Source organism: Oncorhynchus mykiss, chromosome 28 (genome assembly GCF_013265735.2).
Source record: "Oncorhynchus mykiss isolate Arlee chromosome 28, USDA_OmykA_1.1, whole genome shotgun sequence".
Classification (NCBI taxonomy): domain Eukaryota; kingdom Metazoa; phylum Chordata; class Actinopteri; order Salmoniformes; family Salmonidae; genus Oncorhynchus; species Oncorhynchus mykiss.
Window position 1 is genome coordinate 37,577,894 of NC_048592.1, and position 27,511 is coordinate 37,605,404.

A 27,511-nucleotide genomic window follows, 5' to 3' on the forward strand; every position below is an offset into this window, starting at 1 on the left:
TCTTGAATGCGTAGCAGGACAGAACATGGTCCAATTCAGGAGATCATCCCTCATCATCCCTACTGCCTCTGATCTGGCGGACTCACTAAACACAAATGCTTCGTTTGTTAAATTATGTCTGAGTGTTGGAGTCTGCGATTCGTTTTAAAAAAGAAAAAGAAGAAGAAAAATAAGGTTTATAAGTAATTAGAAATGATTCATACATTTACTTTTGATACTTAATTATATTTCGAAACAAATAATTTTAGACTTTTATTCAAGTAGTATTTTACTGGGTGACTTTCACTTTTACTTGAGTCATTTTCTATTAAGGTATCTTTACTTTTACTCAAGCATGACAATTGGGTACTTTTTACAACAATGTGTAATGGTAGGATATTATTAATGTGTAATGGTAGGATGATAATAATGTGTAATGGTAGGATGATACTAATGTGTAATGGTAGGGTGATACTAATGTGTAGGATGGTAGGATGATAATAATGTGTAATGGAAGGATGATATTAATGTGTAATGGTAGGATGATATTAATGTGCAATGGTAGGATGATATTAATGTGTAATGGTAGGATGATATTAATGTGCAATGGTAGGATGATATTAATGTGTAATGGTAGGATGGTACTAATGTGTAATGGTAGGATGGTATTAGCTGGTCTATTTGATAATATCTAAACAACGCTTTCTACCATAGCGACACATAGACCGCATCGTTGTTTTTTGGAATCTTAGATTGCGCCTTAAATTAAAGTACAATATTTGTATGATATAAAACAGATGTTTGCTGAGTAATGAGTCCACAGTCACAAAGAGAGTGTATGTAAGCCGACACGTTTTTAATCCAAGTTAAACATTTCACCGTGAAAATCATATTTTATGCAACACAGGAAAATGATGTAAGACTTTGGTCTTGTTTATTCAGCAACTTCTTTGCCCTGTAAGGAAGACAGAAAGAAAATAATGGATGAGTATTAATAATGAACATGTAAAATATATGAATATATGAACAGTTAGAGATAATGTAATGGATGAAGCATTAATGGCTCAGTGCTGAACTTTGATTTTCAATTTTGAAGTACCATCTTAGATTGAATTCATCTATTTTGACCCTACCTGAAATGTGGTTCTTAGAGATCTTAAATACATTTTAGTGAGTGTAAAAGTTTTGTATTGACCTCTGTGAGGACCGAATCATAAGTGGTGATGTTGTGGCCATATTTGAACATGAGTCAGGTACAGGTTTAGGTTTAGCAGCAGCTCCGTACCTTTCCAGTGTCGCGGGTCTTGGCTCTGAGCTTGTTGACTTGAGACTCAGCGATGTCAGCACGCTCCTCAGCCTCCTCCAGCTCATGCTGAACCTTCCTGAACTTAGACATGTGGCCGTTGGCTTGTTCCTCCTGGGTGCGGAAAAGAGAGGGGGAAGCATAAAATCAGCATTCAAAGTTTGAAGCTTCAGGTAGCAAATTAATATATTTTTTTCTTAATTAAGGTATTTCAATGCTTTTTGTTGTTGACAGATTTAGGATAACAATGTATATAGGGAGATAGATGATCCAGCAGAGAGAATGAGTGGTGAAATGGGGGAACAAACCACTGCCTCCAGGGGTGTTCAGTGTCTAAAACAAGTATTCACACCCCCTTGGATTTATTCACATTTTATAGTGTTACAAATTCAGATTAAAATGGATTTAAATTCGTTTTTTTTTGTCAACGATCTACAAAACATACACTGTAAAATCAAATTAGAGGAACTATTTAAAAAAAAAACCATTGGTATTAATAAAAAAAAAATATATATATATCAGGACTAGATAGGTATTCACATCTTTGGCTGTGTCTTTGTGTCTTTATGTCTAAATGTCTGGATTGTGCAATACTTTCATAATTCTTCAACATCTGTCCATTTGGATGTTGATCATTGCTATACAGACATTTTTAAGTCTCGCCATCATTTTTCAAGAAGATATAAGTCAAAAATCCTTCTCACTAGCTACCCACAGCTCATTCTATGCCACAGATAGCCCAGCGGTTAAGAGCGTAGGGCCAGTAATCGAAAGGTTGCTGGTTTGAAACCCCGCAGACAACTAGGTGAAAGTCTGTCGGTGTTCCCTTGAGCAAGGCACGTAACCCTAATTTCTCTGGATGAGTGTGTCTGTTTAAAGAATGTGTTTGGAGCGAGTATTTGTCTGTAAGCTATTTTATCTTCATTTATACGCTGTTAAAAAATGTTTTTTAGTTGAGTGTATCAACTGACGGCCTGTACAGGTCCGGAATGATAGACTAGTTTTTGTTTTGCTTTTGTAGCCCATTTTAGCGATCAATATGGCTGAAAGCAGACTAAATTCAAAGGTGGAGATTACCCCCCACTCCTGGTCCACCTACACCAAAAGAAGTGGATGGCGAGTGGGATGGAAATCCTCCCAATTTGGCCATGAACAACTTTAGCCACACCTGATATCACCGTTTCTCATTTCCCTTAGTTTCCTTACTAGGCCACTACGGAACATTCCCTGTTATCTTGGTAAGAAACTCAAGTGTAGATGTGTCCTTGTGTTTTAGGTTATTGTCGAGCTGAAAGGTTCATTTGTCTCCCAGTGTCTGGTGAAAAGCAGACTGAATGTGTTTTTTCTCTAGGATTTGGCCTGTGCTTTACACCATTCTGTTTTTTTCTTCACCCTGAAATACTCCCCAATCCTTGCAGATATAAAGCATTCATGTAACATGTTAATTCCTTTGCCATTTTTTTTTACCTATCTACCAATCAGTGCTCTTCTTTGCGAGGCATTGGTTAAAGCCTAAACTAAACTGTATGGATATTAAGGGTTGTAATGTCTACAAGGGAAAAAATATGTTTATCAATGTACGCTGACGAAGTATGTGACTCACCGCTTCCTCAGCCTGCCTCTTGTAGGCCTTGACTTTCATCTGCAGCTTATCTACCAGGTCCTGAAGTCTGACAACATTCTTCTTATCCTCCTCAGTCTGTGGGACAAGATCAAAGAATCAATGCCACATAGTTTTATACACAAACCTGTCTGTGTTAGTGTCAAGTTTGGGAAGAAGGCACTTTCTGTTACCTGGTAGGTGAGCTCCTTGACTTTGCGCTCATACTTGCGGACTCCCTTGACCGCATCTACACCTCTTCTCTGCTCAGCCTCCACATCAGTCTCGAGCTCACGAACCTTTATGGACAAAAGGCATTTGTTTGAGGTGGTGAAATCAGACGCAACAAATCTTAGTACAACAGAGGTATATTCTACTACCCAGTCAAGGAGGCACAATTGTTGTCTGTACCTATGTACTTTCACAATTTTAATTAAAGGGATCTGTAATGATACAATTTCATTATCTACAGTGCCTTGCGAAAGTATTCGGCCCCCTTGAACTTTGCAACCTTTTGCCACATTTCAGGCTTCAAACTTAAAGATATAAAACTGTATTTTTTTGTGAAGAATCAACAACAAGTGGGACACAATCATGAAGTGGAACGACATTTATTGGATATTTCAAACTTTTTTAACAAATCAAAAACGGAAAAATTGGGCGTGCAAAATTATTCAGCCCCCTTAAGTTAATACTTTGTAGCGCCACCTTTTGCTGCGATTACAGCTGTAAGTCGCTTGGGGTATGTCTCTATCAGTTTTGCACATCGAGAGACTGACATTTTTTCCCATTCCTCCTTGCAAAACAGCTCGAGCTCAGTGAGGTTGGATGGAGAGCATTTGTGAACAGCAGTTTTCAGTTCTTTCCACAGATTCTCGATTGGATTCAGGTCTGGACTTTGACTTGGCCATTCTAACACCTGGATATGTTTATTTTTGAACCATTCCATTGTAGATTTTGCTTTATGTTTTGGATCATTGTCTTGTTGGAAGACAAATCTCCGTCCCAGTCTCAGGTCTTTTGCAGACTCCATCAGGTTTTCTTCCAGAATGGTCCTGTATTTGGCTCCATCCATCTTCCCATCAATTTTAACCATCTTTCCTGTCCCTGCTGAAGAAAAGCAGGCCCAAACCATGATGCTGCCACCACCATGTTTGACAGTGGGGATGGTGTGTTCAGGGTGATGAGCTGTGTTGCTTTTACGCCAAACATAACGTTTTGCATTGTTGCCAAAAAGTTCCATTTTGGTTTCATCTGACCAGAGCACCTTCTTCCACATGTTTGGTGTGTCTCCCAGGTGGCTTGTGGCAAACTTTAAACGACATCTTTAAGAAATGGCTTTCTTCTTGCCACTCTTCCATAAAGGCCAGATTTGTGCAATATAAGACTGATTTCTGTCCTATGGACAGAGTCTCCCACCTCAGCTGTAGATCTCTGCAGTTCATCCAGAGTGATCATGGGCATCTTGGCTGCATCTCTGATCAGTCTTCTCCTTGTATGAGCTGAAAGTTTAGAGGGACGGCCAGGTCTTGGTAGATTTGCAGTGGTCTGATACTCCTTCCATTTCAATATCGCTTGCACAGTGCTCCTTGGGATGTTTAAAGCTTGGGAAATATTTTTGTATCCAAATCCGGCTTTAAACTTCTTCACAACAGTATCTTGGACCTGCCTGGTGTGTTCCTTGTTCTTCATGATGCTCTCTGCGCTTTTAACGGACCTCTGAGACTATCACAGTGCAGGTGCATTTATACGGAGACTTGATTACACACAGGTGGATTGTATTTATCATCATTAGTCATTTAGGTCAACATTGGATCATTCAGAGATCCTCACTGAACTTCTGGAGAGAGTTTGCTGCACTGAAAGTAAAGGGGCTGAATAATTTTGCACGCCCAATTTTTCAGTTTTTGATTTGTTAAAAAAGTTTGAAATATCCAATAAATGTCGTTCGACTTCATGATTGTGTCCCACTTGTTGATTCTTCACAAAGATATACAGTTTTATATCTTTATGTTTGAAGCCTGAAATGTGGCAAAAGGTCGCAAAGTTCAAGGGGGCCGAATACTTTCGCAAGGTATTGAGAGAAAGTCATTACACAATGCTCCTGTGTATTTGTATGATGAAATACATTTCCAGCAATCAGTATTTCAATCCACCCTAATCCACCCAGCTGTTAACTCACCCTGGACTCCAGTTTCTGGAGCTGCTTCTTGCCTCCCTTCATGGCCAGATTCTCAGCCTCATCCAGACGGTGCTGCAGGTCCTTGACTGTGACCTCCAGGTTCTTCTTCATCCTCTCCAGGTGAGAACTGGTGTCCTGCTCCTTCTTCAGCTCCTCAGCCATCATGGCCGCCTGGAATCGTAGTTTATTTAATTTATGCACCATTTGGCACCAATCATAACGTTCCTCTGAGATCTTTGTTCTGTTAAACCATCCCAGATAGCATTGGTCTTTGGATACAAATCAAGTGAATGCAATTGAACATAAGGACTCACGTCAGTGATGGCCTTCTTGGCCTTCTCCTCTGCATTCCTGGCCTCCTGGACAATGTCTTCCACCTCTCCCTGCACCTGCACCAGGTCAGACTCCAGCTTCTTCTTGGAGTTCAGAAGGCTGATGTTCTGGAGGAGAAGTAAGAAACAACATGTGACTCTCAAGACAACTTTCAGGTAACAAGGCAGAAACGGTATGCTTGGTTGAGTTTCATTAGAAACGGATTTTGACCCATACCTGGGAGTGCAGCAGTCCAACACGCTCGCTGGCGTCTACCAGCTCAGTCTCAGCCACTTTGCGGCCTCTCTCTGTCTGCTCCAGAGCAACTCTCAGCTCCTCGATTTCAGCCACCATCAGACCGTTCCTGCGCTCCACCATGGCTGCCTGCTCCTTCATGTCATCTGCGGCGCGGACGGCATCATCAAGGTGCAACAGGGCATCCTGGGGTTCACAATGACATGGGTTCATTAGGACTTGTGGAAGTAGAAGTGATAGGGTCAGTGAAATAAATGTTAATTGATAAGAATTTCCCCAATATCTCTACCTTTCTACACTATATTAGTCAACTCAATTCAATTTCTCTGTTCTATTCATTCCTACAGATTCACAAACAAATCTCTCCCTAACCTTCAGGTTTTTTTTGCCTGATATCCCAGTCCCTTTACCTTGAGCTGTCCCTGGACGTTCCTCAGCTGTTTCTGGGCCTCAGCGGCCTGCCTGTTGGAGTGGCTCAGCTGAACCTCCATCTCGTTCAAGTCTCCCTCCATTTTCTTCTTCACCCTCAGGGCATCATTCCTGCTCCTGACCTCAGAATCCAGGGTGCTCTGCATGGAGTCAACCATCCTCTGGCTGTTCCTCTTGATCTGCTCCATCTCCTCGTCCTTCTCAGCCAGCTTCCTGTCCACCTCACCCTTGATCTGGTTCAGCTCCAGCTGCACACGCAGAATCTTGGATTCCTCGTGCTCCAGTGTTCCCTGGACAAAGAGAAGCAGTCAGGCCAATTGTGTTCAATACATTTGGATGTGTATAACCCAAGGAATTAAATATATATGACTACAATAAACACCAATACAGGGAGTGTGGGACTGTAGCTGGCGTTGGCTAGTGTACCACTTTAGTTGTATTGTTTGTATATCGTTTTTTACATTTGTGTGACTGTCCTTGTCTATCAGTGTTTTGTTATTTGTTGTCTTGTGTTTTTTGTGGACCCCAGGAAGAGTAGCTGATGCTTCTGCAAAAGCTCATGGGGATCCAAATGATCAAATGATCAAATGAACACTGCTTTTCCCATCAAACAACTGTAGTTTGTACCTCAGCCTCCTCCAGAGCAGTCTGGATCTCAGACTTCTCTGTCTCCACGGTCTTCTTGGCCTTCTCCAGCTCATGGATGCTCTTGCCAGTCTCTCCGATCTGCTCAGTTAGGTCACCGATCTCCTCTGCACACACCAAACACAGGAGCAGTTTAGACTTGGGAGATTTTAAGTGGGTATTGTCAATGCAATGAAGTTGACATAGAATGAAAATAATTACTGGGGCCGAGCTTCCTGCCATCCAGGACCTCTATACCAGCCGGTGTCAGGGAATGCCCTAAATATTGTCAAAGACTCCAGCCACCCAAATCATTGACTGTTCTCTCTGCTACTGCATGGCAAGCAGTACCAATGCATCAAGTCTGGAACAGACAGGACCCTAAACAGCTTCTACCCCAAGCCATAAGTCTGGGTAGCTATTGGTTACTATGTAATGATCTACACATCTACACATCGACTCGGTACTGGTGTCTTGTGTACATGGCCAAGTTATCGTTACTCATTGTGTATTTATTCCTCGGGTTATTTTTTCACTATTATTTCCTTTTTTTCTCGCTGCATTGTTGGGAAGGGCCGTAAGCACCTGTTTTTTACGAAGCGTGTAACAAATACAATTTGATTCATGAATTAATCAGCACTTCATAGGTTCTTGTAAATCTAAATGCCCCCACTCCTTTGGGTTGTTCAAAGGAATATCGATTATAAGTTGAAAAAAATTGAAATGTTGATGTTTACACTAGTCAAACATGAGTACAATAGAACTGCTGTCAAATGCTCACGTTGCAGGTTCTTGTTCTCTCTCTTCAGAGTCTCCAGATGATCCAGAGCCTCCTCGTAGGAGTTCTTCATCTTGAAGAGTTCAGTGCTCATTGAGCGAACCTCCTTCTGAGCTCCTTCCAGCTCAGCCTGGCTCTCCTCATACTTCTGCTTCCACTCTGCCAGAACCTAAGGAAATCAATGGTATATTCATTAGGTCTTGATAAAGAGTTTTGAATCAGAAATATGCTAGAATTATGCTACATTTGATCATACAGCAGACAGAAAATATCACTCTAGGTTGAGGATAATTAATTTTCACCTTGTCAAAGTTCCTCTGCTTCTTGTCTAGGTTGGCGGCCATGGCGTTTGCTCTCTCAACGTCAATCATGAGGTCCTCCACCTCTCCCTGCAGCCTCTGCTTGGTCTTCTCCAGGGAGGCACACTTGGAGTTGGTCGCCTCAATGGTCTCCTCAGCCTCCTGCAGACGCTGGGCCAGCTTCTTCCTGTTGGATGACAGAGGGTTTACAAACGTTACAATACATCTCAACGTGACCTTCTTTTAGAGTTCCCTACCACTCACTATCCACACCCTACATTTGAGTTTTGCTGTTCCGTGCGACTCACTTCGACTCCTCCAGCTCTTCTGTGCGCTGGATGGCATCAGTTTCATACTTAGTCCTCCACTGAGCCACCTCACTGTTGGCCTTGGACATGCCGCGTTGCAGCTCTGCCTTGGCCTCCTGCTCTTCCTCAAACTGCTCCCTCAGGAGGTCACAGTCATGGCGGGCAGACTGGACACCATGGGCCAGTGCGTTTTTAGCCTTTGTGAGACAAAGAGTGAAATGTATAGACTAAGAGAGATAGTAAAACATATGACAGTAGTAGTAGTAGTCTCTAAAGGTGGCCTAATCACTGTCTATATCAGGAGTGGGCAATCATTTTGTCTCGAGGGACACATTGGGATTTCAAAATTCCCTTACCTTGACCTCCTCCTCAATCTGCCTCTTCAGCTCCTCCACCTGCTGGGTGAAGGCCTGTTTGCCTCTGGTCAGCTGAGACACCAGAGATTCCCTCTCCTCCAGCTGGCGGCCAAACTCACCTGCAGGGACAGAGGGACATCTTGTTAATTGGGTCTCTGTTCTCTAAGATTGAACATGTATTTCATGGTAATGTAGGGCAATGTTAGGTGTTAAATATTCGGGGTTGGGTAGGTTACTTTCTAAATGTAGCCCATTACAGTTACTAGTTACCTGTCAAAGTGTAATCAGTAACGTAACTTTTGGATTACCCAAACTCAGTAATGTAATCTGATTACTTTACATTACTTTTGGATTACTTTCCCCTTAAGAGGCATGAGAAGCAGACGAAAAGCATCCATCAAACCCATTTGGTGTGTCATCATAGTGGTCTCTGAATTGTGGTCAGACTCGCTCAGGTGGAACTAACAAACTTGCTAGAAAACTAAATGAAGTCAATGTGCGACCATTACAGTTTAAGTCAGAACAGTAGATACTCTGTGGACTGGAATACGTGGATACAGCCCCCAATACATGTTATTATGTTTTACTGAAGAATGAATTGGTTTGTTGTCCATTGTTGATGAGGGTACCATTTTCTGTCAGGAGTCTGGCCCTCTGTCCACTGATGTCGTTGATCTGGCGAACATTCTCATCATTCTTAGTCTTGATCTCGCTCAGCTGGTCCTCAAGAGTACGGCACATCTTCTCCAGATTGCCCTGTTAGTGAAACATGTTCCATGATTACTTTATATATGAGACTCCTGTCAACTTCAGTTCACTTGAATGGTAATGTAGTTGACCCTCCTCAACACTGCTTGATCAAAACATCACTACTTACCTTAGCCTTGGCGATGGCCTCCATGTTGCTGGAGAGGTCATCAATCTCCATCTTGTACTCACTCTTCTCCTTCTCCAGCTTCTGCTTGACGCGCTGCAGGTTGTCGATCTGCTCCCCGAGCTCAGCCACACTGTCGGCCTGTTTCTTGCGCAGAGCGGCGGCTACGGACTCATGCTGCAGGGTGGACTCTTCAAGATCACGACGCAGCTTCTGGAACTCTGCCTCACGCTTCTTGTTCATCTCAATCTGAGCAGCAGTGGCGCCTCCAGCCTCCTCCAGCCTCTCGCTGATCTCCTCAAGTTCCCTGGAGAGATCGGCTCTCTGCTTCTCAACCTTAGCCCTGGCAGCACGCTCAGCCTCAATTTCCTCCTCCAGCTCCTCAATACGGGCCTAGAACAGGGGGCAGGAGCACAGTTGATGGATACTACAATACATAAAACAATAATAGTATATATATATTTTTTAAATGTGTTCATACAAAACCAGTTACACTAATATATTCAGTAGATAGCGTCCCATGCGGGAACCAAAACCACTATGATAAGAAACCACACCTTCCAAAAAATGTGTGCTACTAGAATATTTTTTTAGGAGATGTTTCAGGTGTGTTCTTTCCTGTACTGGAGCTTAGGTCCTGTACTGTACCTGGAGTTCCTTGATCTTCTTCTGTAGCTGAGCTCCCAGAGACTGTTCATCCTCTATTTTACTGAGGAGCTGGGATGTCTCAAACTCCTTCCTAAGAAACACAAACATTTTGATTGTAAGGTTGGTTTGGGTTTGATAGAGTGAAGTTAGAGTATCATAAGTATCGCATGTAAATGCTAATTTATAATTACAAGAATTAGACAAGAATTAGACAAGAACAACCATTATTGTCAATACAGCAGGTATTGTTTGTTTACTTCTTGATTTTCTCATCAGACTGCTGCTTGTCATTCTCCAGGTCCATTATGGACTCCTGGGCCAGTTTCAGATCTCCCTCCAGCTTTCTCTTGGCTCTCTCAAGGTCCATACGGACCTTCTTCTCTTGCTCCAGAGAACCCTCAAGCTACAAGATAAGAACACACATGTATTGTTCAAATCTAAACAACAGAAGATAATAACATCTTACATACTATCGTGGCCAAAATGTCAAACTCCACTCACGTCGTCCACTTGCTGTTCCAGCTTGGTCTTGGCCTTGGTCAGAGTGTTGACTTTGTCCTCCTCTGCCTGCAGGTCGTCCAGTGTCTGCTGGTGGGCCTCTTGGAGGGCTTTCTTCTCCTTGGTCAGCTTGGCAACACTCTCATCCATAGACGCCATCTCCTCTGTCAGGTTTTTAACCTGAAAACGGCCACCACATAATTAGCCTTTTGTTACTTCACATAAATGGGAGATTTAGTTTCATATGTATTGCATTCATTTAATTCAGATTAGAAATGTGTCAACAGGTACTGTTCTATAGATTCAACACTAGGTGGCAGTGTACGCCATGCCAGTGTACTGAATGGAAGTTCAGAATGAGGGGCAGCTGAACATACAATAAATGTGGGGAGTACCACTATTCTACTATTTCGTTACAATACATCTGGATTTCCATTTCTGTTGAGCAATTTTTTGAGTTGATTATGGTATGAGTTATTGTCTGGTTAAACTGTCTTTGGTAAGACACAAGACCTTGTTTTCAGTGGCGTGCTTCTCCTTCTCCACTTTGGCCAGGGTGAGCTCCAGGTCATCAATGTCCTTCTTCAGCTCAGAGCACTCATCCTCCAGCTTCCTCTTCTTGGCAGTCAACTCAGCATTCATCTCCTCCTCATCCTCCAGCCTCTCTGTCGTCTCTTTGAGTTTGGCCTCCAGCTGGATCTTGCTCTTGATGAGTCCCTCACACCTTTCCTCAGCATCGTTCAGATTCTCTGATTCCTGATTTCAGAACAGGAGAAAAATCAGCCTCCTCACTTTGTTTATCAAAATATGGAATTTATTAAGTCATAGAGTTCAGAGCAAATCAATATTCATAAAATATATGTTTAACATGTGCAATAAGAAAAATGGTGTATTCATGTGCATGAAAATATGACCTTATGAAGATCATTTCTCACTCACAGATGCAACTTGGAGTGCCAGGTCGTTCTTCTCTTGCAGAATGGACACCATCTTCTCCTCCAACTCCTTCTTCTTGGCCAGAGCCTTGGCCAGGTCTGTTTTCATCTTGTCAAAGTTCTCCTTCATGTTGGCCAGCTCCTTCTCCGTCTCAGCGCTCTTCAGCAGGGGCTTGATCTTGAAGTACACCTTCATCCATGGCCAGGTTTTCACGTTCATGAATGAACGGATGTTGTACTGGACGGTGAAGATAGCTTCTCTGGTCGACAGAGAGGATAGAGTGACATGGTGAGTGACGTGCTTAAAGCTACATTCTGGGATTTGAAGAACAACAACCTCCCCCCAAACACTTTGAGTATACAGCTGAGGAACGGAGCTAAGGAAATGGAACAACTCTTACATTCATAGACAGAGTTCTAGATGCAAGGACTGACAGGTCATACTTAAATCAGGAGGCATTTTATATTATTTAATAATGAATGGGTAAATATCACCAATATAAAAGACAACTGAACAGCTTTGCCAAATCCCAAACTGCAGCACTAATAGAACATTATAAGACCTACTTTCTCATTCTGATCAACTCACAGCATAAACAGTATGTGATCATTATGCATTACATTCAGGTGGTTCACAGAAAGCTTTGCCAAGATGTCTACTCTTCCTCACCTCCTCTCCATCATCTTGGTGAACTCTTTTCTCATGAGGAATCCACGGCTGAGAGCCTGGACCATGCCGACCAGAACGGCCAGCTTCTCGTCTCTCATCTCCTCCAAGACACCCAGCAGACCGGCTTTGAAGAACACCTGAGACACAGGTCAACATGGCCATTGGAACCAGAGTCAGATGGTGACAGATAGAAAGGGTTGGATCAGAACAGGGGAACAACATCACTAGATTCATTTGACCAATATAAAGATTGCAGTGCTAACAAACAAACCATGGGACAGCTTGTCTAGAAGTTGGAAGTTATTGCAGAGTTGTAGGTGAATAATGTACACAGATAACTGAAGCCATACCACTCTAACACAATGCACATGATAATGAGTTAATGAGTTTCTATACTTGTACGAATTTGAAGAAAACTTTTTCCACCTTTTTCACAAGTTTAAATGTCAATCAGCAGTTGAAGAAATAACTAAATGTACTCCCTGCCCTTATTTCCGTAAAAAAAAGAGGGATGGGGCTGGAGAAATGTAACAACTCTCAAATTCATAGACAGGATGCAAGGACTGACCATCCATGCTATTAAATGATAGGTTTAACCATTTTTTGAGGCTATATAGTGTTAGTTTACATTTACTTAGTTTACAAACCATTAGAGTAAAACAAGCTTATCCTTCGGGTTCCACAGTTGAACTAAGCTCATGAGGCATTTATACGTTATATTCTTCAAGAATCAATGGCTACATATCATTAATGTATCATTTAAAAAAAATGGATGCAACTGCTGATTGACCCTTTAAATTAAGAATAAATAATGGATAAATCAACTGGAGAGATGTTGAATGGTTCATGTTTAAATGATCATTGAAGTTGTGTTTGGATGTCAGCATTTGTGGGGACGGGGGGGTGGTATTTGACTGACCTTGGTGTGTCCAAACTTGTAATCATCGTGATTTATATCAATGGACCCAAGCAGCTTCTCAGAAGCCTTCTTGTTGTCCATGAACTGGCCCTCGGGGATGACACTGGCATTCAGTACTTTGTACCTGAATGAGGAGACATTTTTAACACATGTAAAGTTGTAATAGGTTGGTTATATTACATAAAAGCTAAGCCTATTCTGATGCTGGGAAATCACTTGGAGCAGGTGTGTGTGTGTGTGTGTGTGTGTGTGTGTGTGTGTGTGTGTGTGTGTGTGTGTGTTGTGTGAGTGTACCTCTGCTTGAAGTCAGCATAGATGATTCTGCTGGGGAAGCCCTTTCTGCAGATCCTGATACCCTCCAGAACACCATTACACCTGAGCTGGTGGATAACCAGGAAGTTCTCCATCAGACCTGGAAAAACAAACCATGTCTCTTTAATACTTATTAACAGATTAAAGGATTGTTAAGGTTACTGACACTGTATTGATAAAATGTAATATTCAAGTCAATATTTCTTGTACCTGGAGTCTTTGACTCGTTGGGGATCAGGCAGCGCACAAAGTGAGGATGAGTGCTCCTCAAGTTGGTCATCAGCTTTTGTAAGTTCTCCTGGAAGAGGGTTACAAACCATTTTCTCAGAAATCAGTTATGTTAATCAATTCTCCTTTTGGAGGACTGAAAATACACATTTCAAAAGCTCACCCTGAACTGGGACGACACAGTCTGCATGGAACCACCCTTCTTCTTGCCTCCTTTCTTGGTCGTATCTGTTCAAATGTGAATAAGTAAAAGATCATTAGAAATGAGAGAATCAAATGCTGCCAACTGGATTGTGCAAAATAACACCTATTGAATGAGTAAATTAACCCAGTAAATAACCCTGATAAATTGTGATTCATTCAAAGAATTTAAAGCATTGGTCACCAACATGTCGATCGGGATTTTAAACCGTTTCATGTCTGAAGGTAGAGAGCAAATCAACTGCACGTATAGGCCTACTGCTGGCCAATCAGATAGCTCAGAGCACCGTGCCTGTACAGTTTCCTCGAGCCATAGACTCCATAGACTGTCAAAACAAGAATCGGACCCACAACAAAGTTACTACATTGAGTTGTAAAAACGATATAAACTATGACTAGAGAGACTCGACAAATACAGCAGAGCGTTGTTGTTTTAATGAGTTAGTTCATGTTTGAGTTGTTATTCAACACTTTGTTCAACACTTTTATGAGACATAAAATGCGTGTTCTCCCTACTTCCACTCATGCTACAACCAGCACTGCAGCTGCAATGAATGAGGACAACCAGCACTGCAGCTGTAATGAATGACTACAACCAGCACTGTAGCTGTGATGAATGACTACAACCAGCACTGCAGCTGCAATGAATGACTACAACCAGCACTGTAGCTGTAATGAATGACTACAAACCAGCACTGCAGCTGTAATGAATGACTACAACCAGCACTGCTTCTGTAATGAATGACTACAACCAGCACTGTAATGAATGACTACAACCAGCACTGCAGCAGTAATGAATGACTACAACCAGCACTGCTTCTGTAATGAATGACTACAACCAGCACTGTCATGAATGACTACAACCAGCACTGCAGCTGCAATGAATGACTACAACCAGCACTGTAGCTGTAATGAATGACTACAAACCAGCACTGCAGCTGTAATGAATGACTACAACCAGCACTGCTTCTGTAATGAATGACTACAACCATCACTGCAGCTGTAATGAATGACTACAACCAGCACTGCAGCTGTAATGAATGACTACAACCAGCACTGCTTCTGTAATGAATGACTACAACCAGCACTGTAATGAATGACTACAACCAGCACTGTAGCTGTAATGAATGAGGACAACCATCACTGCAGCTGTAATGAATGAGGACAACCATCACTGCAGCTGTAATGAATGACTACAACCAACACTGCAGCTGTAATGAATGACTACAACCAGCACTGTAGCTGTAATGAATGAGGACAACCATCACTGCAGCTGTAATGAATGAGGACAACCATCACTGCAGCTGTAATGAATGACTACAACCAACACTGCAGCTGTAATGAATGAGGACAACCAGCACTGTAGCTGTAATGAATGACTACAACCAGCACTGCAGCTGTAATGAATGACTACAACCAGCACTGCTTCTGTAATGAATGACTACAACCAGCACTGCAGCTGTAATGAATGAGGACAACCAGCACTGCAGCTGTAATGAATGAGGACAACCAGCACTGCAGCTGTAATGAATGACTACAACCAGCACTGCAGCTGTAATGAATGACTACAACCAGCACTGCAGCTGTAATGAATGACTACAACCAGCACTGCTTCTGTAATGAATGACTACAACCAGCACTGCAGCTGTAATGAATGACTACAACCATCACTGCAGCTGTAATGAATGACTACAACCATCACTGCAGCTGTAATGAATGAGGACAACCATCACTGCAGCTGTAATGAATGACTACAACCAGCACTGCAGCCGTAATGAATGACTACAACCATCACTGCAGCTGTAATGAATGACTACAACCAGCACTGCAGCTGTAATGAATGACTACAACCAGCACTGCAGCTGTAATGAACGAGTAAATCAAAGTGTTCTGATATGCTTGTGTTGTTATTATTAGTGGCTTGTGTCTTATTTAATATCGAGGAATATTTCAGTTTCTCTGGTCACCGCAGTAACAACATGAATTAGTGCATGAGGCAGAAGGAATGCAGTGCGACTTGAGTTTCACCATCAGCTGGAAGACTGTTCTCTTTACGGAGGGAGGGAGAGCGGAGGGACAGTGAGTCGGGGGAGAGGTAGCCTCACCTCTGCCCTCTCCCTCCCTCCCCTCTGACTGACTATCAGATGGAAGACTGTGTCCCCTGTTCTCTTTACGGAGGGAGGGAGAGCGGAGGGACAGTGAGTCGGGGGAGAGTCAGCCTCACCTCTGCCCTCTCCCTCCCTCCCCTCTGACTGACTATCAGATGGAAGACTGTGTCCCCTTTTCTCTTTACGGAGGGAGGGAGAGCGGAGGGACAGTGAGTCGGGGGAGAGGTAGCCTCACCTCTGCTCCCTCCCTCCCCTCAGACTGACCATCAGCTGGAAGACTGTGTCCCCTGTTCTCTTTACGGAGGGAGGGAGAGCGGAGGGACAGTGAGTCGGGGGAGAAGTAGCCTCACCTCTGCCCTCTCCCTCCCCTCAGACTGACCATCAGATTCCGTCAGTCCAGTAAAAAAAGGAAACTATTACTCAGCTGTGGCTCAATCAGTAATACGACAAATGATCTATTACCAGTGTGATCATATACCTATTTTCTTTATATATATATATATATATATATATATATATATATACAATTTATACATAAAAAATTATACAAAATTGTCTGAAAAACATCACATTGGCAGGGCAATTCAAGTATAACCTGTATACAGTGATAATGTATTGGGCCTACAGCCTACTGAACAAACCTCATTGCTACAGGACTGTTTTTAATTGGTTCATGTTGCATAGGCTTGTGTTTTCTAAGTCGTTGTTAAAACAATTCTCAGCAGTAGATCTTGGCTTGCATTTTGACTCACAAAGTGATCTTGACTCTGAAAAGGTTGGTGGCCAGTGCTTTAAAGACAGTGTGGGTCTGAGTTGTAACTGTTGCTTATTAATTTAATCTTTTGACTTGATGCTGGTCTTACCCTCAGGTGGGGCAGCGGGATACAGGGCAGCCAACAGTTTGACTGAGGACTTCCCGTACATCTGAATAACTGAGTCGTTCAGGGGGTCCTTGTTCTTCTCCAGCCAGCCAGTGATGTTGTAGTCCACAGTGCCGGCGTAGTGCACCAGGGAGAAGTGGGCTTCTGCCTTGCCTTTGGCAGGCTTGGGTTTCTCATATGCCTTGGTTTTGCCAAGATGTTGGTCGTTCAGCTTGTTCTTGAAGGTAGTGTCTGAAGCTTTGGGGAACATGCACTCCTCTTCAAGGATGGAGAAGATGCCCAATGGCTTTACAAAAACAAATGTATATCAAATGAGTGATATTTCAAATCAAATCAAAGTTTATTTGTCACGTGCGCCGAATACAACAGGTGTAGTAGACCTTAATGTGAAATGCTTACTTACAGGCTCTACTAGTGCAAAAAAGGCATTAGGTGAACAATAGATAAGTAAAGAAATAAAACAACAGTAAAAAGACAGTGAAAAACAGTAGCGAGGCTATTTAAAGTAGCGAGGCTACATACTGGTTAGTCAGGCTGATTGAGGTAGTATGTACATGTAGATATGGTTAAAGTGACTATGCATATATGATGAACAGAGAGTAGCAGTAGCATAAAGAGGGGTTGGGGGGTGGTGGGTGGCGGGACACAATGCAGATAGCCCGGTTAGACAATGTGCGGGAGCACTGGTTGGTCGGGCCAATTGAGGTAGTATGTACATATGTACATGAATGTATAGTTAAAGTGACTGTGTGATGTAAAAACATTTGCATTTCGGATCACATTTATTTCTTTAGTAAACATCATTTTATAGGATTATATTCATTTAGGGGTCATAATAGGAAACATATTGAGTTCTCAACAGTCAGATATGTTGTACCATTGTGATAATATCTATCAATGTGCTCCCTATGAGCTTTGATGTTGCATCCTATTATAATCCTTACAGACAATTTACCTTCTCAATAAGCTCAATGCAGGCAGCCAAGTCCATGCCGAAGTCAATGAAGGCCCAGACGATTCCTTCCTTCTTGTACTCCTCTTGTTCCAAGACGAACATGGTGTGGTTGAAAAACTGTTGCAGTTTCTCATTGGTGAAGTTGATGCACAGCTGCTCCATGCTGTTGTACTGTTGATGGAATTTCAGAAGGGATCATTTCATGATACAAGGCTGTAATCCTTCTCAATCACAACTCAATGTCTTGTTCTGGTCTCATACTCACATCAAAGATCTCAAATCCAGCAATATCGAGCACACCGATATAGAACTGCCTTGGATTCTTGGTGTCCAACATCTCGTTGATACGGATGACCATCCACAAGAACATCCTCTCATAGATGGACTTGGCCAAAGCCATGACTGCATTATAAACCTTCAATGATAATGCCTCAAATTAATACATGATATATTGACCATGTCCAGTGATAAGGTTGGGAAAAACAACCTAAGTATTTATAAAAAGCAATGCAATTGTCCCCAAAATAATTAATGTTGTCAGAAAATGTTTGATGGTGTGTTTAACCGCCTTACCTGAGGCACAGTCTGTCCCTTGGTCACGTACTCGTTGCCGACCTTCACTCTGGGGTAGCACAGACATTTCAGCAACTCAGCTGAGTTCAGGCCCAGCAGGTAGCCGATCTTATCAGCCACTGGAGAGAAAACCAACAACAACAGATCACTTGATTCTGACAACTTTTATCAGTTCAGTTTTCATTTTCACCCACATCCATTATTCAAATCACTTCTGGAGGTTGGAATTTGATCTCCAAAATGTACATCCTGCCTGACTTTCATGTGGCACCGTCTGTCTTGTTCATTTCCCTGTAAAAGGACCAATGAGCACCAACATGGGAAGTTCATAGGCGCATGTCAAATTGGGTGTCAAATGAAAGCTAAGAGTCTATATTTTCTAGAAATTAAGGAAAAAATATATATATATTTGTTTTACCATTTGCCATCTTGAAAATGATGAATAAACAAATGCTTAGATTTCTGGTCAAACAGATGAACATGGGTTTTATAAAACAGCAGAAAAAGTCTTGAAAGGTATTAGGAATACAACTAATATCAACACTTATATTTTGTTTTGGAGAAATGTTTCTGCCTTCTGTAAGTTTAAAAAACATTGCCTTGTGCATTAAAATTCTGTTACCTCATGAGGCGGGAGAACAATGAAGCTTTACAGAATTAACAAGTAAAGGGAGACCTGCCAATTAGTTAGTGTTTTTACTCATATCAATTCAGTTCAGTAGTGTATAGTTCAGTTCAGTAGTGTATAGTACAGTACAGTAGTGTATAGTTCAGTACAGTAGTGTAGTGTTTAGTTCAGCCCAGTAGTGTATAGTACAGTACAGTAGTGTATAGTACAGTACAGTAGTGTAGTGTTTAGTTCAGCCCAGTAGTGTATAGTTCAGTACAGTAGTGTAGTGTATAGTATAGGTAGATTAGTTAGCTTGTATAGGTAGATTAGTTAGCTAGTATAGGTAGATTAGTTAGCTAGTAAAGGTAGATTAGTTAGTTAGTATTTCTACTCATATCAATTTTGTTTATGAATTATTCATCGGTAACAGAATTTCCGGAAAGAAATTGAATTGGCTACAATGGGAAATCATAGTAGTCATAAACCACAGTTGGGTTCACAAGTTTATACAGTACAGAATGTGTATATTTCAGTACAGTATAGTACAGTACAGTACAGTAGTGTATAGTTAGACTACTGCAATGCTCCACTTTCCGGCTACCCGGATAAAGCACTAAATAAACTTCAGTTAGTGCTAAATACGGCTGCTAGAATCCTGACTAGAACGAAAACATTTGATCATATTACTCCAGCGCTAGCATTCCCAAACTGGCTTCCTGTTAAGGCAAGGGCTGATTTCAAGGTTTTACTGCTAACCTACAAAGCATTACATGGGCTTGCTCCTACCTATCTTTCCGATTTGGTCCTGCCGTACATACCTACACATATGCTACACGTATGCTACGGTCACAAGACGCAGGCCTCCTAATTGTCCCTAGAATTTCTAAGCAAACAGCTGGAGGCAGGACTTTCTCCTATAGAGCTCCATTTTTATGGAATGGTCTGCCTATCCATGTGAGAGACGCAGACTCAGTCTCAACCTTTAAGTCTTTATTGAAGACTCATCTCTTCAGTAGGTCATATGATTGAGTGTAGTTTGGCCCAGGAGTGGGAAGGTGAACGGAAAGGCTCTGGAGCAACGAACCGCCCTTGCTGTCTCTGCCTGGCCGGTTCCTCTCTCTCCACTGGGATTCTCTGCCTCTAACCCTATTACAGGGGCTGAGTCACTGGCTTACTGGTGCTCTTCCATGCCATCCCTAGGAGGGGTGCGTCACTTGAGTGGGTTGAGTCACTGACGTGATCTTCCTGTCTGGGTTGGCGCCCCCCCTTGGGTTGTGCCATGGCGGAGATCTTTGTGGGCTATACTCAGCCTTGTCTCAGGATGGTAAGTTGGTGGTTGAAGATATCCCTCTAGTTGTGTGGGGGCTGTGCTTTGGCAAAGTGGGTGGGGTTATATCCTGCCTGATTGGCCCTGTCCGAGGGTATCATCGGATGGGGCCACAGTGTCTCCTGACCCCTCCTGTCTCAGCCTCCAGTATTTATGCTGCAGTAGTTTATGTGTCAGTCTACTAGGGTCAGTCTGTTATATATGGAGTACATCTCCTGTCTTATCCGGTGTCCTGTGTGAATTTAAGTATGCTCTCTCTAATTCTCTCTTTCTCTCTTTCTTTCTCTCTCTCTCGGAGGACCTGAGCCCTAGGACCATGCCTCAGACTACCTGGCATGATGACTCCTTGCTGTCCCCAGTCCACCTGGCCGTGCTGCTGCTCCACTTTCAACTGTTCTTCCTGCGGCTATGGAACCCTGACCTGTTCACCGGACGTGCTACCTGTCCCAGACTTGCTGTTTTCAACTCTCTAGAGACAGCAGGAGCAGTTGAGATACTCTGAATGATCGGCTATGAAAAGCCAACTGACATTTACTGCTGAGGTGCTGACTTGTTGCACCCTCGACAACTACTGTGATTATTATTATTTGACCATGCTGGTCATTTATGAACATTTGAACATCTTGGCCATGTTCTGTTATAATCTCCACCCGGCACAGCCAGAAGAGGACTGGCCACCCCACATAGCCTGGTTCCTCTCTAGGTTTCTTCCTAGGTTTTGGCCTTTCTAGGGAGTTTTTCCTAGCCACCGTCCTTCTACACCTGCATTGCTTGCTGTTTGGGATTTTAGGCTGGGTTTCTGTACAGCACTTTGAGATATCAGCTGATGTAAGAAGGGCTATATAAATACATTTGATATGATTGGATATGAGTTCAGTAGTGTGTAGTACAGTTCAGTATAGTATAGTACAATACAGTAGTGTATAGTTCAGTACAGTAGTGTATAGTACAGTACAGTAGTGTATAGTTCAGTACAGTAGTGTATAGTTCAGTACAGTAGTGTAGGGTATAGTTCAGTGCAGTAGTGTATAGTACAGTACAGTAGTGTATAGTTCAGTACAGTAGTGTATAGTTCAGTACAGTAGTGTGGTATATAGTTCAGTACAGTACAGTAGTGTATGGTTCAGTACAGTATTGTATAGTTCAGAACAGTAGTGTATAGTTCAGTACAGTAGTGTATTGTTCAGTACAGTAGTGTAGTATATAGTTCAGTACAGTAGTGTATAGTTCAGTACAGTAGTGTATAGTTCAGTACAGTAGTGTAGTGTATAGTTCAGTACAGTAGTGTATAGTTCAGTACAGTAGTGTAGTGTACAGTACAGTAGTGAATAGTACAGTACAGTAGTGTATAGTACAGTACAGTAGTGTATAGTACAGTACAGTAGTGTATAGTTCAGTACAGTACAGCACTTTACAGTAGAGTTCAGTACAAAGTTGGACACAAGTTGAGTACTCTATAATATACCATACTGTATTGTACTGAACTGTACTCTACTCTACTGTACTATATTGTGCTGTGCTGTACTGTACTCCACTGAGCTCTAATGTACTGTGATGCCCAAAGTCTATATTTGCCCCTAACCCTACCACGTCTCCCCTATTTGGAGTAAACTAATGGACAGCAACACTTAGGCTACTTCTTCCAGTTTATACATACTATACACATTTTACGGATATTTTACAACAGTTGTCTTCTGTTTGTTTTTAGTCAAATCCTTTAGCTACCCTCAACCTCTCCCATCTATCTCCAGTTTCTATTTGCCATTTTTCAATTGTGCTGTGATGCTTCACAAAAGTACTGAACCTTTCTATTCTCATAGTTTCCATGTATTATAAATTAAAGATAAACATTTTTACTATGGGTATTATATTATTCATTTACTATGACTTTTCAAATCACTCAGTTGTGCTATTTGCAGACATTGTTGAATCTTAATTCAGAGCAGTGTTGGGCACAGAAAAACTGAGGGAGATTTTACTAGAATTCTTGTTACCAAACTTTGCACATCTGCACAGTAAATGTTTTTTTGTAATATTTTCAGTGTAAATTGTTAAAAGTTGAGTTGAATGGTTTGTTAAACTGTAAAATGTATGATTTATGTTAGTCATACATTTTAAATGAAAATCACAACACATCCATTTCCGTGGAATGAACTTCTTACGTTGTTGTTTCTACGTTACGTATGGAAATGCTTTCCACATATTACGTCTTACGAGTGGGACTCACCCTCGGTTCCGTCTGACTCGGCCTGCTCCTCACGCTGCTTCTGCTTGAATTTCAAGTTGCCATGGTGCATTACAGCTCCTGTCAGCTTGTAGATGGCCATTTTCTCATCGTTAGAGAAGCCCAGGATTGTAATGGCATCCTGGTATTAAACAGGAAGTACAACAGTGAAGAACTGAATGGTAGTTTGCTCAGTTACAGTACACTACCATTCTGTATTCAGTCCAGAACAAATGGGATGGTTAGAATTAACTGTCTTCTCAGTTCCACATGATTACTTTTGGCCAACACACTAGTATATGACAGCACAATATGAGTTTAATCAATGCATTCAGTGTGTATTGTGTGCCTACCCATTCCATATCTAGAGTTTGGTTCACACTTTGTATCACTCACATCGGTGGCATCCAGCTCGACCTTGTCGTCAATGCTGGCCACACTGATCTGACCCTGGCTGATCATGGGGAAGTCGTAAGGGTTGGTGGTGATGAGTGTCATTTCTGTGGACAACAGAGAATGGCTTGTCAGTTAAATCACTGAGAATTCTGCTGTCCTACCTTTACAGTATCTCTCCCTCCTTTACTCAATAGATGGACTCAAGGATACATGCAGTATATAATGCATAGCATCAAAAGAGGGGGACTGATGCTCCTGGACTAGTGTATCACAGTGCATTACTTGATCTTTCCCATGAAAGACCATGAAAGACCTGCCTCATGTTCAGATGCCTTGTTACCTTGGAAGTACTCATTATAATAATATTAACAGTGTGGACTATGAAACATTTGAATAAGTTCCACAGATGGCGGTGTAAATCATTTCACCTTAACCTGTACTTTGCCTTACCAACTAGCTCAGGTTTGTGGTTGGTCATCATCTGGTAGAAGATATGGTAGCCTCTCTCAGCGGGCAGCTGGAAGGCCACTCTGGACTTCTCTAGCAGGTCTGAGAGAGAGAGAGAGAGAGAGAGAGAGAGAGAGAGAGAGAGAGAGAGACAACATAAGATAACATTACATTTGATGATTCAATCTCCAACAAATATTCTGTGTGATTTAAGGAAAGCATTGAGAAACAAGGGAAACCAACTCACAGGTCTCAATGTCAGCTTTAGCCAGTTTTCCTCCTTGGAAGTGAATCCTGATGAATTTACCCTGTTGTAAAGCATAGTGGTTAGAAATAGGTCAACTAAATAAATCTAATATTTTACTTTGTTAGACCCCTTGAAAAGATGCAATTTGTTTGACATCTATTGACAAAACCATAGAGCACCACAGTATCAGTCGTAATACCCATAAAATCTAGCGGTCAAACAGGGAAATGGTTCCAAACGTTTATACACACCATTCATATTACCAATAGTGGATTTTAAAAACACTTAAAACAAGTGCTGGGTTTTGTGTAGGCTTACTCTAGCGTGTAGTTTTGATAACCATATAAATCTATCTAAGACAAGGTGACTTTTAGCTAAATATTTTTGCCTGTATTTAGCCACAACAAATGAAATGCTAATTCCCTGCTAATGTGGCTAACATAAAGAACTACAAATGCCATAATGATCTGGACGAGAGTGCCTAAATTAGGCAAAGGTTAGAATCTCTGGATTAACTATCTAATGTTAGCTAAATGTAGTAATGATTCAATTGGCTACATGTATTTTAATGGTACATTCTGTCTTTATTTAAATGGTACATTCTGTCAATAGCTGTTAGCAAAGGTGTCAGCTAGAGATGACCTGCAGGAGCTTCCATGTCTATTAGCATGATGCTAATTAGCATTTTGAAAATCTGAGAGTAAATAGAGAAAAATATTTTGATAAAAGTCACCTTTTCTGATTGACATGGTGATCAAAACGTCACGCCAGGGTGAGCCTACATGGACCACAGCCCTTATTTAAAGTGTTTCTAAAATCCCCTATGGGAGAAATAAAAGGTGGAAAAACAACTGGACGCATTTCCCTGTTTTTACCGCAAGGTTTTATGGGTATTATGACACCTATAGGGAACTACTAAAATATTTTTTCCAATTGAAGGTCACGTCCACAGTATGCCCTTCATACTTACAAAGCGAGACGAGTTGTCGTTCCTCACTGTCTTGGCATTACCGTAAGACTCCAGCAGAGGGTTAGCTGCAATGATCTGATCTTCAAGAGACCCCTGATTGAGACAAACACAAGTTTCTCAGAAACTAGAAAACACTTTAATTAAAACACTATTCACCGCTTGAAAAACAAAGTTTACACAGCACACCAAACAAAATGTGTTACCTTCATTTTGCTGGGGTCTGCTTCCTTCTTGACACCAGAAACTGCAATGGTGGCAAAGTACTGGATGACACGCTTGGTGTTGACAGTCTTTCCTGCACCGGATTCTCCACTGGTTTATATGACAGAGAAAGATTGGTTTAGTCACATGTTTGAATGTCAGATTGGCTTTCACTAAGAAATAGCTTTGAAAAATACACTGCAGACACGTTTTCTAACATACGCAAATAATTAATGAATATTCCCCCTCATCGAGTCATTGTTAAGCATAGTCTAATCCATTCATAATGTCCTGTATTTTATAACACCAAGTCATTACTACAGAAAGCCTAATCCATTCATAATGTCCTGTATTTTATAACACCAAGTCATTACTACAGAAAGCCTAATCCATTCATAATGTCCTGTATTTTATAACACCCAGTCATTACTACAGAAAGCCTAATCCATTCATAATGTCCTGTATTTTATAACACCAAGTCATTACTACAGAAAGCCTAATCCATTCATAATGTCCTGTATTTTATAACACCAAGTCATTACTACAGAAAGCCTAATCCATTCATAATGTCCTGTATTTTATAACACCCAAGTCATTACTACAGAAAGCCTAATCCATTCATAATATCCTGTATTTTATAACACCCAAGTCATTACTACAGCAAGCCTAATCCATTCATAATGTCCTGTATTTTATAACACCCAAGTCATTACTACAGAAAGCCTAATCCATTCATAATGTCCTGTATTTTATAACACCAAGTCACCCAATATATTAGAATAGAAACACCTTCTCAAGTGAAATGATAGAAAACAACTTACGTAATCAGGACGGACTGATTCTCCTTATCTGGAACCAAAAAAACATGTTGCTTATTATAATCAATCAACATTTGGAGTACATCATTGTATTCATAAGCATCATCATGAATTTCATTTTGGAATATCTTCCTTTCAAGGCTAGTGAAATGAACGCTTCCCAGCAAACTGTTCTAATTTAGACTAGAAGACAGTAGATTCCATCCATCCATCCATCCATCCATTTCTCCATGAGAGCTCGTACCAATCATCATGAACTGGAAGGCGTTGTCAGAGACAGAGAAGATATGGGGTGGAGCCTCCATCCTCTTCTTCCCTCTGTAGGCGTTGACAACCACTTCGTCGTACACGGGGAGCCACTTGTAGGGGTTCACCGTGGCACAGAAGAGCCCAGAGTAGGTCTGGATGAAAGGAATTTCAATTAGGAGATTAGCAAAGTTAGATGGACTTTTACCTGGATTTATGTGAGGATGTGGGTGTACTATGGTATACTAATGTGGGTCTACTGTATTGGTATGTTTTGGTTTCTACTATTCATTTGAGTGTAGTACTTTATGTGGGTGTTTCTCATGTTCATGCATGTAGGAATTTCTTATGTTCATTTACAGTATGTGTGTATGTTTATGCAGGTTTCTTACATAGATCATCCATGCTGCATAACGCTCTTTGAGGTTATACAACACAGAGGCTTCATTCAGGTAGGTCATCATGGCCATGTCCTCAATCTTGTCGTACTTAGGGGGGTTCATCTGGTAGATGTCTGCTTCTTTGAACTCTTTGTCCTGAAACAGTCAGAAATCTAGATTTCACACGGATCGAACTGGTCACGACTCAATGCTTTTTTCTCATTAAAATGCTTACCCCCATTTAATCCAACTACTTGTAATCACGCACTGACAAATACATGGAGATTCTTGACTTGTCATTATCAATAATTCCATGACAGTTTTAAATAGCAGCAATAAAAATGCTTTGTCTGAAGGTTATATTCTGCTTAAAAAAGAAGAAAGAAATGCTTCTTAATCTTTTTTTCGTTACTGATTTCATATTAGCTTTTGGCATGTTTTTGACAATATGGATAATTTTTTAACTTCAATACTTTTCAGATCAGACTTACCACTGTAGTGCCGTCAGGATTTGTGACTTTGACAGTACACTTTCCCTCTGTCCTGCCAGTGATCAAGCCCTTAAGGTACAGCTCCTTGACGTCTGTCACATAGCAGGCGTTCTTTGAATCAAAGGGTGCGGCTTGTGCCTCCATCCTCTCCCTCTCGGGTTTACGAAGGTACAAGGCAGCCTTGCCGTAGATTTGCATCTCCGCGTCCGTACTCATGGTGACGGTTCACTAGGAAAGAGATGAAACAAGAAACATGATTGACTCTGTGGTGCTTCCTCCACAGTCAACAGAGTGAGCGATACTGTATCTCAGACAGATTTTTTTTCATCACTTTTTATGTGAAGACAAACCATGTCTCACCTTTTTCCCCTCCTACAGTTGAATTTGTATGTCTTGGAGGATCCTGTGAAACATTAGGGTGTTGTGAATACGAACAAGTCTAAAACCTTGTAATTTGGCACCCGAAGGGCAACATTTTGAATGGCATCATTCAACTCCATCATTACAGCCATGTCCAATTCAACTACAGTTGCAACTGGTATCATTCATTTTCCTACTTTACTGTACATTCTGTCAAGTAGCCCTGACAATCCAGCTACATTCTTGACCACCCCCCTGAATTTACAAACAAATGCAGGTGCAGCACTTTTCACCTTGAATGAACGTGACAGATTTGAAGCAAAACACAATTAAAGTACATTTTAAATCAATGCCACTTGATTGAATATTGCAAGGCCTTACAATACATTAAATTATGAACTCAAACAATGCAGTTAGCTACCGCCTCAGATGCTGAGGACAAATATGAGACAAATGTAAAAATCTAAGGAGTCTTACCACAGAGCAAGAAGTTATCTGACTCATGGATACAGGGGCCTCAGAATCCTTATATCTGGTTGGAAGGGACAACCAAGCAGAAGTTAATTA

General features: G+C 41.5%; 1 protein-coding gene across 1 annotated transcript; it reads right to left on the reverse strand.

The window, feature by feature from the left end:
- Positions 1-814: 814 nt before the first annotated feature.
- Positions 815-26,987, reverse strand: LOC110509123 (myosin heavy chain, fast skeletal muscle-like). The gene is made up of 40 exons (XM_036966375.1): positions 26,945-26,987; positions 26,585-26,812; positions 26,106-26,249; positions 25,712-25,868; positions 25,471-25,498; positions 24,652-24,760; positions 24,449-24,541; positions 23,479-23,539; positions 23,235-23,333; positions 22,785-22,888; positions 22,392-22,530; positions 18,228-18,346; positions 17,920-18,069; positions 17,655-17,825; positions 16,682-16,985; positions 13,673-13,737; positions 13,492-13,579; positions 13,264-13,381; positions 12,970-13,093; positions 12,051-12,187; positions 11,385-11,640; positions 10,959-11,201; positions 10,449-10,625; positions 10,205-10,350; positions 9,948-10,038; positions 9,303-9,692; positions 9,055-9,181; positions 8,426-8,544; positions 8,070-8,266; positions 7,765-7,948; positions 7,466-7,631; positions 6,688-6,812; positions 6,042-6,350; positions 5,614-5,817; positions 5,379-5,504; positions 5,065-5,235; positions 3,077-3,181; positions 2,886-2,981; positions 1,265-1,396; positions 815-934 (listed from the first exon to the last, which is right to left on the reverse strand). Exons 2-40 carry the CDS (start codon positions 26,798-26,800, stop codon positions 914-916), a joined length of 5,811 nt encoding a protein of 1,936 aa, XP_036822270.1. The 5' UTR covers positions 26,801-26,812; positions 26,945-26,987; the 3' UTR covers positions 815-913.
- Between the last annotated feature and the right edge of the window lie 524 nt (positions 26,988-27,511).

Excerpts from the sequence above, each read along its gene's own strand:
- LOC110509123 (XM_036966375.1), bottom strand. The coding sequence starts at position 26,800 with ATGAGTACGGACGCGGAGATGCAAATCTACGGCAAGGCTGCCTTGTAC. Across the intron at positions 9,693-9,947 it reads AGAAGATCAAGGAACTCCAG|GCCCGTATTGAGGAGCTGGA; the intron begins GTACAGTACAGG and ends CCCCTGTTCTAG. Across the intron at positions 7,949-8,069 it reads GAAGAGCTGGAGGAGTCGAA|GAAGAAGCTGGCCCAGCGTC; the intron begins GTGAGTCGCACG and ends GTCATCCAACAG.